The sequence below is a fragment of the Scyliorhinus torazame genome, chromosome 23, assembly GCF_047496885.1.
Source record: "Scyliorhinus torazame isolate Kashiwa2021f chromosome 23, sScyTor2.1, whole genome shotgun sequence".
NCBI classification, from domain to species: Eukaryota; Metazoa; Chordata; class Chondrichthyes; order Carcharhiniformes; family Scyliorhinidae; genus Scyliorhinus; species Scyliorhinus torazame.
The window spans coordinates 84284291-84301472 of record NC_092729.1 but is presented as its reverse complement, the minus strand read 5'-3'; the positions used below and the strand labels follow the sequence as shown (position 1 = coordinate 84301472).

The 17182-nt window shown below is 55.7% G+C and overlaps 1 protein-coding gene across 1 annotated transcript in view; it reads right to left on the bottom strand.

Moving 5' to 3' along the window:
- Positions 1 to 17182, bottom strand: part of LOC140399649 (NACHT, LRR and PYD domains-containing protein 12-like) — a 186412-nt gene that overhangs the window by 65436 nt on the left and 103794 nt on the right. The window contains exons 8-12 of the mRNA XM_072489191.1: positions 15254 to 15340; positions 11378 to 11551; positions 10636 to 10806; positions 4471 to 4641; positions 1141 to 1311 (exon numbers count right to left, since the gene is read on the bottom strand). Of these exons, the coding sequence (XP_072345292.1) occupies positions 1141 to 1311; positions 4471 to 4641; positions 10636 to 10806; positions 11378 to 11551; positions 15254 to 15340 (774 nt within the window). The remainder of the gene's footprint in view (positions 1 to 1140; positions 1312 to 4470; positions 4642 to 10635; positions 10807 to 11377; positions 11552 to 15253; positions 15341 to 17182) is intronic.

Below are 17182 nucleotides of genomic sequence, written 5' to 3'. Positions count from 1 at the left end.
ACACTGAGGGGACACTGAGGGGAGACTGAGGGGACACTGAGGGGACACTGAGGGGACACTGAGGGGACACTGAGGGGAGACTGAGGGAGGGGACACTGAGGGGACACTGAGGGGAGACTGAGGGGAGACTGAGGGGGACACTGAGGGGACACTGAGGGGAGACTGAGGGGAGACTGAGGGGGACACTGAGGGGAGACTGAGGGGACACTGAGGGGACACTGAGGGGAGACTGAGGGGAGACTGAGGAGACACTGAGGGGAGACTGAGGGGAGACTGAGGGGACACTGAGGGGACACTGAGGGGAGACTGAGGGGAGACTGAGGGGACACTGAGGGGACACTGAGGAGAGACTGAGGGGACACTGAGGGGACACTGAGGGGAGACTGAGGGGACACTGAGGGGACACTGAGGGGAGACTGAGGGGACACTGAGGGGAGACTGAGGGGACACTGAGGGGACACTGAGGGGACACTGAGGGGACACTGAGGGGAGACTGAGGGGACACTGAGGGGACACTGAGGGGACACTGAGGGAGGGGACACTGAGGGGACACTGAGGGTAGACTGAGGGGACACTGAGGGGAGACTGAGGGGAGACTGAGGGGACACTGAGGGGACACTGAGGGGACACTGAGGGGAGACTGAGGGGAGACTGAGGGGACACTGAGGGGAGACTGAGGGGACACTGAGGGGAGACTGAGGGGAGACTGAGGGGACACTGAGGGGACACTGAGGGACACTGAGGGACACTGAGGGGACACTGAGGGGACACTGAGGGGACACTGAGGGGACACTGAGGGGAGACTGAGGGGAGACTGAGGGGACACTGAGGGGAGACTGAGGGGAGACTGAGGGGACACTGAGGGGACACTGAGGGGACACTGAGGGACACTGAGGGGAGACTGAGGGGACACTGAGGGAGGGGACACTGAGGGACACTGAGTTTGGCCAATGTCCACGTTGACCGTGAGCTGGTAGTTGGACAGCTGAGGTTGCCTGAGAAAGAGGCCCTCGGCCCCCGGCCGAGTGTAGGAGGCCTCGGTTCTCCCTCAGATTGTCCCTCAGAGATGAGGCCTGAAGGAGGAAGCGGGCCGGCCCTCCTCGACTTGGAGCGGAGCCTCCAGTTCCTCGACCGACTCACCACAGCTTTTCCACCTGCACCTCCGCCTCCTCCAGGGCCTGGAAGATCAGCCTCAGGCCCTCGTCCTTCAGCTCGTTGTTGCTGAGGTCAATGTTCCTCAGGGTGGGATTGTCCCGCAGGATGCCCGACAGGGCTCTTCCGGAGACTTCCGTCAACTCGGATCCACTCAACCTGCCGACAGAGGTTACATCATCCAGGTGTTAGAACTCGAGACATCCTCCCTATCTCTGTAACCTCCTCCAGCCCCTACAATACCCATCCACCTCTTCAAAACCCCATCCCTCCCTATCTCTGTAACCTCCTCCAGTCCCTACAATCCCCATCCTCCTCTTCAAATCCCCCCATCCCTCCCTATCTCTGTAACCTCCTCCAGCCCCTACAATACCCATCCACCTCTTCAAATCCCCCATCCCTCCCTATCTCTGTAACCTCCTCCAGCCCCTACAATACCCATCCACCTCTTCAAAACCCCATCCCTCCCTATCTCTGTAACCTCCTCCAGCCCCTACAATACCCATCCACCTCTTCAAATCCCCCCTCCCTCCCTATCTCTGTAACCTCCTCCAGTCCCTACAATCCCCATCCTCCTCTTCAAATCCCCCCATCCCTCCCTATCTCTGTAACCTCCTCCAGCCCCTACAATACCCATCCACCTCTTCAAATCCCCCATCCCTCCCTATCTCTGTAACCTCCTCCAGCCCCTACAATCCCCATCCTCCTCTTCAAATCCCCCCATCCCTCCCTCTCTCTGTAACCTCCTCCAGCCCCTACAATCCCCATCCTCCTCTTCATATCCCTCCCTCGCTCCCTATCTCTGTAACCTCCTCCAGCCCCTACAATCCCCATCCTCCTCTTCATATCCCTCCCTCGCTCCCTATCTCTGTAACCTCCTCCAGCCCCTACAATTCCCATCCTCCTGTTCAAATCCCCCCTCGCCCCCCTCCCTCCCTATCTCTGTAACCTCCTCCAGCCCCTACAATACCCATCCACCTCTTCAAATCCCCCCATCCCTCCCTATCTCTGTAACCTCCTCCAGCCCCTACAATCCCCATCCTCCTCTTCAAATCCCTCCCTCGCTCACACCCTATCTCTGTAACCTCCTCCAGCCCCTTAAAATTCTCATCCTCCTGTTCAAATCCCTCCCTCGCCCCCTCCCTCCCTATCTCTGTAACCTCTTCCAGCCCCTACAATTCTCATCCTCCTGTTCAAATCCCTCCCTCGCTCCCTCCCTATCTCTGTAACCTCCTCCAGCCCCTACAATCCCCATCCTCCTCTTCAAATCCCTCCCTCCCTATCTCTGTAACCTCCTCCAGCCCCTACAATTCCCATCCTCCTGTTCAAATTCCTCCCTCGCCCCCTCCCTCCCTATCTCTGTAACCTCCTCCAGACCCTACAATTCTCATCCTCCTGTTCAAATCCCTCCCTCCCTATCTCTGTAACCTCCTCCAGCCCCTACAATTCCCATCCTCCTGTTCAAATCCCTCCCTCGCTCCCTCCCTATCTCTGTAACCTCCTCCAGCCCCTACAATCCCCATCCTCCTCTTCAAATCCCTCCCTCCCTATCTCTGTAACCTCCTCCAGCCCCTACAATTCTCATCCTCCTGTTCAAATCCCTCCCTCGCTCCCTCCCTCCCTATCTCTGTAACCTCCTCAGGCCCCTACAATTCCCATCCTCCTGTTCAAATCCCTCCCTCCCTATCTCTGTAACCTCCTCCAGCCCCTACAATTCTCATCCTCCTGTACAAATCCCTCCTTCGCCCCCTCCCTCCCTATCTCTGTAACCTTCTCCAGCCCCTACAATACCCATCCTCCTGTTCAAATCCCTCCCTCCCTCCCTATCTCTGTAACCTCCTCCAGCCCCTACAATTCCCATCCTCCTGTTCAAATCCCTCCCTCCCTCCCTATCTCTGTCACCTCCTCCAGCCCCTACAATTCTCATCCTCCTGTTCAAATCCCTCCCTCCCTATCTCTGTAACCTCCTCCAGCCCCTACAATTCTCATCCTCCTGTTCAAATCCCTCCCTCGCCCCCCTCCCTCCCTATCTCTGTAACCTCCTCCAGCCCCTACAATTCTCATCCTCCTGTTCAAATCCCTCCCTCGCTCCTTCCCTCCCTATCTCTGTAACCTCCTCCAGCCTCTACAATTCTCATCCTCCTGTTCAAATCCCTCCCTCCCTCCCTATCTCTGTAACCTCCCCCAGCCCCTACAATTCCCATCCTCCTGTTCAAATCCCTCCTTCGCCCCCTCCCTCCCTATCTCTGTAACCTCCTCCAGCCCCTACAATACCCATCCTCCTCTTCAAATCCCTCCCTCGCCCCCCCTTCCTCCCTATCTCTGTAACCTCCTCCAGCCCCTACAATACCCATCCACCTCTTCAAATCCCCACCTCCCTCCCTATTTCTGTAACCTCCACCAGCCCCTACAATTCCCATCCTCCTGTTCAAATCCCTCCCTCGCCCCCCTCCCTATCTCTGTAACCTCCTCCAGCCCCTACAATTCTCATCCTCCTGTTCAAATCCCTCCCTCCCTCCCTATCTCTGTAACCTCCTCCAGCCCCTACAATTCCCATCCTCCTCTTCAAATCCCTCCCTCCCTCCCTATCTCTGTCACCTCCTCCAGCCCCTACAATTCTCATCCTCCTGTTCAAATCCCTCCCTCCCTCCCTATCTCTGTAACCTCCTCCAGCCCCTACAATTCCCATCCTCCTGTTCAAATCCCTCCCTCGCTCCCTCCCTCCATATCTCTGTAACCTCCTCCAGCCCCGACAATTCTCATCCTCTTCAAATCCCTCCCTCCCTCCCTATCTCTGTAACCTCCTCCAGCCCCTACAATTCTCATCCTCCTGTTCAAATCGCTCCCCTCCCTCCCTATCTCTGTAACCTCCTCCAGCCCCTACAATTCCCATCCTCCTGTTCAAATCCCTCCCTCCCTCCCTATCTCTGTAACCTCCTCCAGCCCCTACAATTCTCATCCTCCTGTTCAAATCCCTCCCTCCCTCCCTCCCTATCTCTGTCACCTCCTCCAGCCCCTACAATTCTCATCCTCCTGTTCAAATCCCTCCCTCCCTCCCTATCTCTGTCACCTCCTCCAGCCCCTACAATTCCCAGGTGGATTGGCCGCGATATTTTGCCCCTCGCGTCCCACGTTGCCCTGGGTGTTGGGTGGGGGTGACTGGGGTGTGGGGATGGGGTGGGGGGCGGTGGGGCTCGGGTCGGGCGCTCTTTCCAAGAGCCGGCGCAGCCTCGATGGGCCGAACGGCCTCGGTCTGCGCCGTAAATTCTGCGATTCCCTGAGGAGAGGTTGGTTTTTTCCTCGCGCGCGATAACTCACTTGAGCGTGTGCAGCTGGCAGTCGCGAATTGCCATCTTCTCCGCGAGCGCCTGCAGCCCCGAATCCTCCAGGTCGTTGAAGCTCAGGGAAAGTTCCCTCACCGTCCGGTTGCGACCCAGGGCCGAGCCGAACTCGTCGCAGCACCCCTTCGTCAGCCGATTGGACTCCAACCTGCGGAGGGGCGGGGGGGGGGGGGGGGCCCGCAATGGAGGCAGGAAAAGGGACAGGGTCTGAAAAAGGTCGGGACGTGACAATCGCCGATCGGATGACGGGGTTAGGGTTAGGGTTAGGGTTAGGGTTAGGGTTAGGGTTAGGGTTAGGGTTAGGGTTAGTCTCCAAACTCCGGGACTCCCTCCCTCAGTCCCCAAACTCCGGGACTCCCTCCCTCAGTCCCCAAACTCCGGGACTCCCTCCCTCAGTCTCCAAACTCCGCGACTCCCTCCCTCAGTCCCCAAACTCCGGGACTCCCTCCCTCAGTCTCCAAACTCCGGGACCCCCTCCCTCAATCTCCAAACTCCGGGACTCCCTCCCTCAATCTCCAAACTCCGCGACTCCCTCCCTCAGTATCCAAACTCCGGGACTCCCTCCCTCAATCTCCAAACTCTGGGACTCCCTCCCTCAGTCTCCAAACTCCGGGACTCCCTCCCTCAGTCTCCAAACTCCGGGACTCCCTCCCTCAGTCTCCAAACTCCGCGACTCCCTCCCTCAGTCTCCAAACTCCAACACTCCCTCCCTCAGTCTCCAAACTCCGGGACTCCCTCCCTCAGTCCCCAAACTCCGCGACTCCCTCCCTCAGTCTCCAAACTCCGCGACTCCCTCCCTCAGTCCCCAAACTCCGGGACTCCCTCCCTCAGTCCCCAAACTCCGCGACTCCCTCCCTCAGTCTCCAAACTGTGGAACTCCCTCCCTCAGTCTCCAAACTCCGCGACTCTCTCCCTCAGTCTCCAAACTCCGCGACTCCCTCCCTCAGTCTCCAAACTCCAGGACTCCCTCCCTCAGTCTCCAAACTCCAACACTCCCTCCCTCAGTCTCCAAACTCCAACACACCCTCCCTCAGTCTCCAAACTCCGCGACTCTCTCCCTCAGTCTCCAAACTCCGCGACTCCCTCCCTCAGTCTCCAAACTCCGGGACTCCCTCCCTCAGTCTCCAAACTCCAACACTTCCTCCCTCAGTCTCCAAACTCCGCGACTCCCTCCCTCAGTCTCCAAACTCCGGGACTCCCTCCCTCAGTCTCCAAACTCCGGGACTCCCTCCCTCAGTCTCCAAACTCCGGGACTCCCTCCCTCAGTCTCCAAACTCCGGGACTCCCTCCCTCAGTCTCCAAACTCCGGGACTCCCTCCCTCAGTCTCCAAACTCCGGGACTCCCATCCTCAGTCTCCAAACTCCGGGACTCCCTCCCTCAGTCCCCAAACTCCGGGACTCCCTCCCTCAGTCTCCAAACTGTGGAACTCCCTCCCTCAGTCTCCAAACTCCGGGACTCCCTCCCTCAATCTCCAAACTGTGGAACTCCCTCCCTCAATCTCCAAACTCCGCGACTCCCTCTCTCAATCTCCAAACTCCGCGACTCCCTCCCTCAATCTCCAAACTCCGCGACTCCCTCCCTAAGCCTCCAAACTCCGCGACTCCCTCCCTCAGTCTCCAAACTCCGGGACTCCCTCCCTCAGTCTCCAAACTCCAACACTCACTCCCTCAGTCTCCAAACTCCGGGACTCCCTCCCTCAGTCTCCAAACTCCGCGACTCCCTCCCTCAGTCTCCAAACTCCGGGACTCCCTCCCTCAGTCTCCAAACTCCGGGACTCCCTCAGTCTCCAAACTCCGGGATTCCCTCCCTCAGTCTCCAAACTCCGGGACTCCCTCCCTCAGTCTCCAAACTCCAACACTCACTCCCTCAGTCTCCAAACTCCGGGACTCCCTCCCTCAGTCTCCAAACTCCGCGACTCCCTCCCTCAGTCTCCAAACTCCGGGACTCCCTCCCTCAGTCTCCAAACTCCGCGACTCCCTCCCTCAGTCTCCAAACTCCGCGACTCCCTCAGTCTCCAAACTCCGCGACTCCCTCCCTCAGTCTCCAAACTCCGGGTCTCCCTCCCTCAGTCTCCAAACTCCGCGACTCCCTCCCTCAGTCTCCAAACTCCGCGACTCCCTCAGTCTCCAAACTCCGCGACTCCCTCCCTCAGTCTCCAAACTCCGGGACTCCCATCCTCAGTCTCCAAACTCCGCGACTCCCTCCCTCAATCTCCAAACTCCGGGACTCCCTCCCTCAGTCTCCAAACTCCACGACTCCCTCCCTCAGTCTCCAAACTCCCTCCCTCCCTCAGTCTCCAAACTCCGCGACTCCCTCCCTCAGTCTCCAAACTCCGGGACTCCCTCCCTCAGTCTCCAAACTCCGCGACTCCCTCCCTCAATCTCCAAACTCCGGGACTCCCTCCCTCAGTCTCCAAACTCCACGACTCCCTCCCTCAGTCTCCAAACTCCCTCCCTCCCTCAGTCTCCAAACTCCGCGACTCCCTCCCTCAGTCTCCAAACTCCGGGACTCCCTCTCTCCCTCCGTCTCCAAACTGTGGAACTCCCTCCCTCAGTCTCCAAACTCCGGGACTCCCTCCCTCAGTCTCCAAACTCCGGGACTCCCTCCCTCAGTCTCCAAACTCCGCGACTCCCTCCCTCAGTCTCCAAACTCCACGACTCCCTCCCTCAGTCTCCAAACTCCAACACTCCCTCCCTCAGTCTCCAAACTCCGCGACTCCCTCCCTCAGTCTCCAAACTCCACGACTCCCTCCCTCCGTCTCCAAACTGTGGAACTCCCTCCCTCAGTCTCCAAACTCCGCGACTCCCTCCCTCAGTCTCCAAACTCCGGGACTCCCTCCCTCAGTCTCCAAACTCTACGACTCCCTCCCTCAGTCTCCAAACTCCACGACTCCCTCCCTCAGTCTCCAAACTCCAACACTCCCTCCCTCAGTCTCCAAACTCCGCGACTCCCTCCCTCAGTCTCCAAACTCCACGACTCCCTCCCTCCGTCTCCAAACTGTGGAACTCCCTCCCTCAGTCTCCAAACTCCGGGACTCCCTCCCTCAGTCTCCAAACTCCGGGACTCCCTCCCTCAGTCTCCAAACTCCGGGACTCCCTCCCTCAGTCTCCAAACTCCGGGACTCCCTCCCTCAGTCTCCAAACTCCGGGACTCCCTCCCTCAGTCTCCAAACTCTGCGACTCCCTCCCTCAGTCTCCAAACTCCGGGACTCCCTCCCTCAGTCTCCAAACTCCGCGACTCCCTCCCTCAGTCTCCAAACTCCGGGACTCCCTCCCTCAGTCTCCAAACTCCGCGACTCCCTCCCTCAGTCTCCAAACTCCGCGACTCCCTCCCTCAGTCTCCAAACTCCGGGACTCCCTCCCTCAGTCTCCAAACTCCAACACTCCCTCCCACAGTCGCCAAACTCCGCGACTCCCTCCCTCAGTCTCCAAACTCCGGGACTCCCTCCCTCAGTCTCCAAACTCCAACACTCCCTCCCTCAGTCTCCAAACTCCGGGACTCTCTCCCTCAGTCTCCAAACTCCGCGACTCCCTCCCTCAATCTCCAAACTCCGGGACTCCCTCCCTCAGTCTCCAAACTCCACGACTCCCTCCCTCAGTCTCCAAACTCCGCGACTCCCTCCCTCAGTCTCCAACCTCCGGGACTCCCTCCCTCCGTCTCCAAACTGTGGAACTCCCTCCCTCAGTCTCCAAACTCCGGGACTCCCTCCCTCAGTCTCCAAACTCCGGGACTCCCTCCCTCAGTCTCCAAACTCCAGGACTCCCTCCCTCAGTCTCCAAACTCCGGGACTCCCTCCCTCAGTCTCCAAACTCCGGGATTCCCTCCCTCAGTCTCTAAACTCCGGGACTCCCTCCCTCAGTCTCCAAACTCCGGGACTCCCTCCCTCAGTCTCCAAACTCTGCGACTCCCTCCCTCAGTCTCCAAACTCTACGACTCCCTCCCTCAGTCACCAAACTCCGGGATTCCCTCCCTCAGTCTCCAAACTCCACGACTCCCTCCCTCAGTCTCCAAACTCCGCGACTCCCTCCCTCAGTCTCCAAACTCCGGGATTCCCTCCCTCAGTCTCCAAACTCCGGGACTCCCTCCCTCAGTCTCCAAACTCCGCGACTCCCTCCCTCAGTCTCCAAACTCTGCGACTCCCTCCCTCAGTCTCCAAACTCCGCGACTCCCTCCCTCAGTCTCCAAACTCCGGGACTCCCTCCCTCAGTCTCCCAACTCCGGGACTCCCTCCCTCAGTCTCCAAACTCCGGGACTCCCTCCCTCCGTCTCCAAACTGTGGAACTCCCTCCCTCAGTCTCCAAACTCCAACACTCCCTCCCTCAGTCTCCAAACTCCGGGACTCCCTCTCTCCCTCAGTCTCCAAACTCCGGGACTCCCTCCCTCAGTCTCCAAACTCCGGGACTCCCTCCCTCAGTCTCCAAACTCCGGGACTCCCTCTCTCCCTCCGCCTCCAAACTCTGGGTCTTCCTCCCTCCGTCTCCAAACTCCGCGACTCCCTCCCTCAGTCTCCAAACTCCGCGACTCCCTCCCTCAGTCTCCAAACTCCGGGACTCCCTCCCTCAGTCCCCAAACTCCGGGACTCCATCCCTCAGTCTCCAAACTCCGGGACTCCCTCCCTCAGTCCCCAAACTCCGGGACTCCATCCCTCAGTCTCCAAACTCCGCGACTCCCTCCCTCAGTCTCCAAACTCCAACACTCCCTCCCTCAGGCTCCAAACTCCGGGACTCCCTCCCTCAGTCTCCAAACTCCGGGACTCCCTCCCTCAGTCCCCAAACTCCGTGACTCCCTCCCTCAGTCTCCAAACTCCAACACTCCCTCCCTCAGGCTCCAAACTCCGGGACTCCCTCCCTCAGTCTCCAAACTCCTGGACTCCCTCCCTCAGTCCCCAAACTCCGGGACTCCCTCCCTCAGTCCCCAAACTCCGGGACTCCCTCCCTCAGTCCCCAAACTCCGTGACTCCCTCCCTCAGTCTCCAAACTCCAACACTCCCTCCCTCAGGCTCCAAACTCCGGGACTCCCTCCCTCAGTCTCCAAACTCCTGGACTCCCTCCCTCAGTCTCCAAACTCCGGGACTCCCTCCCTCAGTCTCCAAACTCCGGGACTCCCTCCCTCAGTCTCCAAACTCCGCGACTCCCTCCCTCAGTCTCCAAACTCCGGGATTCCCTCCCTCAGTCTCCAAACTCCGGGACTCCCTCCCTCAGTCTCCAAACTCCGCGACTCCCTCCCTCAGTCCCCAAACTCCGGGACTCCCTCCCTCAGTCCCCAAACTCCGGGACTCCCTCCCTCAGTCCCCAAACTCCGGGACTCCCTCCCTCAGTCTCCAAACTGCGGGACTCCCTCCCTCAGTCCCCAAACTCCGTGACTCCCTCCCTCAGTCTCCAAACTCCAACACTCCCTCCCTCAGGCTCCAAACTCCGGGACTCCCTCCCTCAGTCTCCAAACTCCTGGACTCCCTCCCTCAGTCTCCAAACTCCGGGACTCCCTCCCTCAGTCTCCAAACTCCGGGACTCCCTCCCTCAGTCTCCAAACTCCGCGACTCCCTCCCTCAGTCTCCAAACTCCGCGACTCCCTCCCTCAGTCTCCAAACTCCGGGACTCCCTCCCTCAGTCTCCAAACTCCGCGACTCCCTCCCTCAGTGTCCAAACTCCGGGACTACCTCCCTCAGTCTCCACACTCCGGGACTCCCTCCCTCAGTCTCCAAACTCCGGGACTCCCTCCCTCAGCCTCCAAACTCCGCGACTCCATCCCTCAGTCTCCAAACTCCAACACTCCCTCCCTCAGTCTCCAAACTCCAACACTCCCTCCCTCAGTCTCCAAACTCCGGGACTCCCTCCCTCAGTCTCCAAACTCCAACACTCCCTCCCTCAGTCTCCAAACTCCAACACTCCCTCCCTCAGTCTCCACACTCCGGGACTCCCTCCCTCAGTCTCCAAACTCCGCGACTCCCTCCCTCAGTCCCCAAACTCCGCGACTCCCTCTCTCCCTCCGTCTCCAAACTGTGGAACTCCCTCCCTCCCTCAGTCCCCAAACTCCGGGACTCCCTCTCTCCCTCCGTCTCCATACAGTGGAGCTCCCTCCCTCACTCAGTCTCCAAACCCCGGCACGCCCCCCCTCCCACTATTTCGGCGCAAACCCACTTACCTGAGGCTTTCTATCCGACATTTGGGATCCTTGAGGACTTGGCAGAGCTCCAACAATCCAGCGTCTTTCAGGGAATTGTCGTTCAAGTCGAGGTGGGTTAAGGTCCAGTTGTCGCTGATCGCCCTCGCCAACACCCGGCCTGAGGCACTCGATAGCTTGGTGTTCCTCAAACTACGCGGAGGCGAAGAAGGAAAGAGTTTGAGTCGCAGAAACCGCATTCCTTTTGGATAATCCCCGAGAAACTGCCCCCACCCCAAGGTACTGTCTCGTTGGACGAATGATGTAGAGATTTGCCTTCCCCCAGTCTGGGGTCCTGGGCCCTCTATCTGTAACTCTAACGCTACGCTAACCAGGGGGCAGCACGGTCGCACTGTGGATAGCACAGTTGCTTCGCAGCTCCAGGGTCCCAGGTTCGATTCCGGCTTGGGTCACTGTCTGTGCGGAGTCTGCACGTCCTCCCCGTGTCTGCGTGGGTTTCCTCCGGGTGCTCCGGTTTCCTCCCACAGTCCAAAGATGTACAGGTTAGGTGGATTGGCCGTGATAAATTGCCCTTAGTGTCCAAAATTGCCCTTAGTGTTGGGTGGGGTTCCTGGGTTATGGGGATAGGGTGGAGGTGTTGACCTTGGGTAGGGCGCTCTTTCCAAGAGCCGGTGCAGACTCGATGGGCCGAATGGCCTCCTCCCCCTCCCCCCCCCCCCCCCACACACACACAACGACCCCCATCCCGCCTGATCATCCTCACCCCAGTCTCTCCAGCTGAAACTTGCCCTGCTCCAGGCCCAGGCAAAGTCTCTCCGTCCCGTCGTCGCCCAGCTCACTGTTGTCACCCAGGTCCAGACTGGTCATCTGGGGGTTAGCGCGCAGCACACTGACCAATCCCTCGCAGCACTGCTCGGTCAGGCGGTTACCGCACAGCCTGGGAGCAACAGAGAGAGAGAGAGTTAGGAGCGTCGTAAGGACACGACAACAACTCTGGGGGGCGGGGAAGAGGTCGCAGAGAGTTAGAGTCGCGTTACAGCTATCGAGCGAGGCTGAGGGGAGTCCGTATGGGTTGCGAATGAGGCTATCATGCGTCAAAAACTTTCCCCGCACATCTCCCTTAAACTTTCCCCCTCTCACCTTGAAATCGGGACCCCCTGTAATTGGCACCCCCGCTCTTGGCGACCAGAACTGCACGCAGTATTCCAAATGTGGCCTAACCAAAGTCCTATACATCTGTAACATGACCTGCCGACTCTTGTACTCAATACCCCGTCCGATGAAGGCAAGCATGCTGTATGCCTTCTTGACCACTCTATCGACCTGCGCAGCCACCTTCAGGGTACAATGGACCTGAACTCCCAGATAGAACATAGAACATTACAGCGCAGTACAGGCCCTTCGGCCCTCGATGTTGCGCCGACCTGTGAAACCAATCTAAAGCCCATCTACACTATTCCCTTATTGTCCATATGCCTATCCAATGACCATTTGAATGCCCTTAGGGTTAGGGTTAGGGTTAGGGTTAGAACATAGAACATTACAGCGCAGTACAGGCCCTTCGGCCCTCGATGTTGCGCCGACCTGTGAAACCACTCTAAAGCCCATCTACACTATTCCCTTATCGTCCGTATGTCTATCCAATGACCATTGGAATGCCCTTAGCGTTGGCGAGTCCACTACTGTTGCAGGAAGGGCATTCCACGCCCTTACTACTCTCTGAGTAAAGAACCTACCTCTGACGTCTGTCCTCTATCTATCTCCCCTCAATTTAAAGCTATGTCCCCTCGTGCTAGACATCACCGTCCAAGGAAAAAGGCTCTCACTGTCCACCCTATCCAATCCTCTGATCATCTTGTATGCCTCAATTAGATCTCTCTGTACATCAATTTCCCCCAGGACTTTTCCATTGACCGTATAGTCCGCTCTTGAATTAGATTTTCCAAAATGCATCACCTCGCATTTTCCTGGATTGAACTCCATCTGCCACTTCTCTGCCCAACTCTCCAATCTATCTATATTTTGCTGTATTCTCTGACAGCCCCCCTCGCTATCTGCAACTCCACCAATCTTAGTAGCTCTGCAAACTTGCTAACCAGACCACCTACACCTTCGTCCAGGTGTGTATATCACAAACAACAGTGGTCCGATCACGGATCCCTGTGGAACACCACTGGTCACGTTTCTCCATTTTGAGACACTCCCTTCCACCACTACTCTCTGTCCATCTAGCTAGTGCACCCTGAACCCCATACGACGTCACTTTTTCCATCAGCCTACCATGGGGAACCTTATCAAACGCCTTACTGAAGTCCATGTATATGGCATCTACAGCCCTTCCCTCATCAATTAACTTTGCCACTTTGTGGAGTTGAGACTGAGGGAGGGTTATGGAGATTGGGGGAAGTTAATAGTGTGGGGGTGACAAAGGACAATGTAGTTTGAGGAGGCGTTATAAGAACATAAGAACTAGGAGCAGGAGTCGGCCATTCAGCCCCTCGAGCCTGCTCCGCCATTCAATGAGATCATGGCTGATCTTTTGTGGACTCAGCTCCACTTTCCGGCCCGAACACCATAACCCTTAATCCCTTTATTCTCCAAAAAACTATCTATCTTTATCTTAAAAACATTTAATGAAGGAGCCTCTACTGCTTCACTGGGCAAGGAATTCCATAGATTCACAACCCTTTGGGTGAAGAGGTTCCTCCTAAACTCAGTCCTAAATCTACTTCCCCTTATTTTGAGGCTATGCCCCCTAGTTCTGCTTTCACCCGCCAGTGGAAACAACCTGCCCGCATCTATCCTATCGATTCCCTTCATAATCTTATATGTTTCTATAAGATCCCCCTCGTCCTTCTAAATTCCAACGAGTACAGTCCCAGTCTACCCAACCTCTCCTCGTAATCCAACCCCTTCAGCTCTGGGATTAACCTAGTGAATCTCCTCTGCACACCCTCCAGCGCCAGTACGTCCTTTCTCAAGTAAGGAGACCAAAACCGAACACAATACTCCAGGTGTGGCCTCACTAACACCTTATACAATTGCAGAGTAACCTCCCTAGTCTTAAACTCCATCCCTCTAGTAATGAAGGACAAAACTCCATTTGCCTTCTTAATCACCTGCTGCACCTGTAAACCAACTTTTTGCGACTCATGCACTAGCGCACCCAGGCCTCTCTGCACAGCGGCATGTTTTAATATTTTATCATTTAAATAATAATCCCTTTTGCTATTATTCCTACCAAAATGGATAACCTCACACTTGTCAACATTGTATTCCATCTGCCAGACCCTAGCCCATTCACCTAGCCTATCCAAATCCCTCTGCAGGGCTTCTCGGGCATTGGGGCGGTCTCACAGTGAGTGGGGAGGGGTTGTAGCAGTCAGGAGGGGTAATGGGGCAAGAGGGGTTATCGGGAGTGAGGAGGGTTATAGGGATTGAGGGAATGTTGCTGTGTAGAGATGAGGGGTGGTTGTACAGTGGAGGGGGGCTTACGGGGTTGAGGGGGGCGTAATAAATTGGAGGTGTGGTTTAGAATTGAGGGAATGTTACTGTGTAGGGCTGAGGGAGGGTTATACAGTGGAGGGGGGCTTAATGGGATTGAAATGTGGTTCACTGAGTGAGCAGCGGTTATACAGGGACTGGATTCGATTGATTTATTGTCACGTGTACGAGGTACTTTGAGAAATATTCTGCGTGTGGCTCGGATAGCTCATTCCGTACGTGGGAAGAAAATACATAATACGGCAATCATCAAATACACAATGTGACTACATGACACCGGCATCGGGTGAACCAGACAGGGTGTAGTGTTAATGAGGTCAGTCCATACGAGGGTCATTTAGGAGTCTGGTGACAGCGGGGAAGAAGCTGTTTTTGAGTCTGTCCGTGCGTGTTCTCAGACTTCTGTATCTCCTGCCCGATGGAAGGAAGTTGGAAGAGTGAGTAAGCCGGGTGGGAGGGATCTTTGATTATACTGCCCGCTTTCCCCAGGCAGCGGGAGGTGTAGATGGAGTCAATGGATGGGAGGCAGGTTTGTGTGATGGACTGGGCGGTGTTCACGACTCTCTGAAGTTTCTTGCGGTCCTGGGCCGAGCAGTTGCCATACCAGGCTGTGATGCAGCCTGATAGGATGCTTTCTATGGTGCATCTGTAAAAGTTGGTAAGAGTCAATGTGGACATGCCGAATTTCCTTAGTTTCCTGAGGAAGGATAGGCGCTGTCGTGCTTTCTTGGTGGTAGCCTCGACGTGGGTGGACCAGGACAGATTTTTGGAGATGTGCACCCCCGGGAATTTGAAACTGCTAACCATCTCCACCTCGGCCCCGTTGATGCTGACAGGGGTGTGTACAGGACTTTGCTTCCTGAAGGCAATGGCCAGCTCTTTAATTTTGCAGACATTTGTTACTGTGTAGGCATGACGAATGTTACCGTCTGGGGATGAGGGGGGTTAAGGTGTGAGGAGGGGGTTATATAGATTGAAATGGGGGTGTAGTGAGTGAGGAGGGGCTATGGAGGGAATATTAGGGCTGGGGGCAGGTTATACAGGGTGAGGTGGGATTCTACATCCAGTCACTGTCTGCCGGTGCCTCTCGTGAACCGTTGAAGATGTTCAATCTGACCTGATCAATTGTACTCACAATAGAGCCGTGAATTTCCCCCCTGGCTTCTTAAGGTGCGTACAGAGTTTCTGCACACCCTCATCCATCAGGTTATTGTTGCCCAGCCTAAAGAGAACAGGAAAAACAGAAATAGGTCACGCAAGAACAGACGCGGTCTTTAAAGGGGGAGTTCGGAGTTTAGAGGGTGATCTTCAATGGGAGAGTTAGGGGATTAGAGGGTGATCTTCAATGGGAGAGTTGCAGGATTAGAGGGTGATCTTCAATGGGAGAGTTAGGGGATTAGGGGGTTATCTTCAATGGGAGAGTTAGGGGATTAGAGGGTGATCTTCAATGGGAGAGTTAGGGGATTAGAGGGTGATCTTCAATGCGAGAGTTACAGGATTAGAGGGTGATCTTCAATGGGAGAGTTAGGGGATTAGAGGGTGATCTTCAATGGGAGAGTTAATGGATTAGAGGGTGATCTTCAATGGGAGTGTTAGGGGATTAGAGGGTGATCTTCAATGGGAGAGTTAGGGGATTAGAGGGTGATCTTCAATGGGAGAGTTAATGGATTAGAGGGTGATCTTCAATGGGAGTGTTAGGGGATTAGAGGGTGATCTTCAATGGGAGAGTTAGGGGATTAGAGGGTGATCTTCAATGGGGGAGTTACAGGATTAGAGGGTGATCTTCAATGGGAGAGTTATGGGATTAGAGGATGATCTTCAATGGGAGAGTTAGGGGATTAGAGGGTGATCTTCAATGGGAGAGTTACAGGATTAGTGGGTGATCTTCAATGGGAGAGTTAGGGGATTAGAGGGTGATCTTCAATGGGAGTGTTAGGGGATTAGAGGGTGATCTTCAATGGGAGGGTTAGGGGATTAGAGGGTGATCTTCAATGGGAGAGTTAGGGGATTAGAGGGTGATCTTCAATGGGAGAGTTACAGGATTAGAGGGTGATCTTCAATGGGAGAGTTACAGGATTAGAGGGTGATCTTCAATGGGAGAGTTAGGGGATTAGAGGGTGATCTTCAATGGGAGAGTTGCAGGATTAGAGGGTGATCTTCAATGGGAGAGTTAGGGGATTAGGGGGTTATCTTCAATGGGAGAGTTAGGGGATTAGAGGGTGATCTTCAATGGGAGAGTTAGGGGATTAGAGGGTGATCTTCAATGCGAGAGTTACAGGATTAGAGGGTGATCTTCAATGGGAGAGTTAGGGGATTAGAGGGTGATCTTCAATGGGAGAGTTAATGGATTAGAGGGTGATCTTCAATGGGAGTGTTAGGGGATTAGAGGGTGATCTTCAATGGGAGAGTTAGGGGATTAGAGGGTGATCTTCAATGGGAGAGTTAATGGATTAGAGGGTGATCTTCAATGGGAGTGTTAGGGGATTAGAGGGTGATCTTCAATGGGAGAGTTAGGGGATTAGAGGGTGATCTTCAATGGGGGAGTTACAGGATTAGAGGGTGATCTTCAATGGGAGAGTTATGGGATTAGAGGATGATCTTCAATGGGAGAGTTAGGGGATTAGAGGGTGATCTTCAATGGGAGAGTTACAGGATTAGTGGGTGATCTTCAATGGGAGAGTTAGGGGATTAGAGGGTGATCTTCAATGGGAGTGTTAGGGGATTAGAGGGTGATCTTCAATGGGAGGGTTAGGGGATTAGAGGGTGATCTTCAATGGGAGAGTTAGGGGATTAGAGGGTGATCTTCAATGGGAGAGTTACAGGATTAGAGGGTGATCTTCAATGGGAGAGTTACAGGATTAGAGGGTGATCTTCAATGGGAGAGTTAGGGGATTAGAGGGTGATCTTTAATGGGAGAGTTAGGGGATTAGAGGGTGATCTTCAATGGGTGAGTTACAGGATTAGAGGGTGATCTTCAATGGGAGAGTTAGGGGATTAGGGGGTTATCTTCAATGGGAGAGTTAGTGGATTAGAGGGTGATCTTCAATGGGAGAGTTAGGGGATT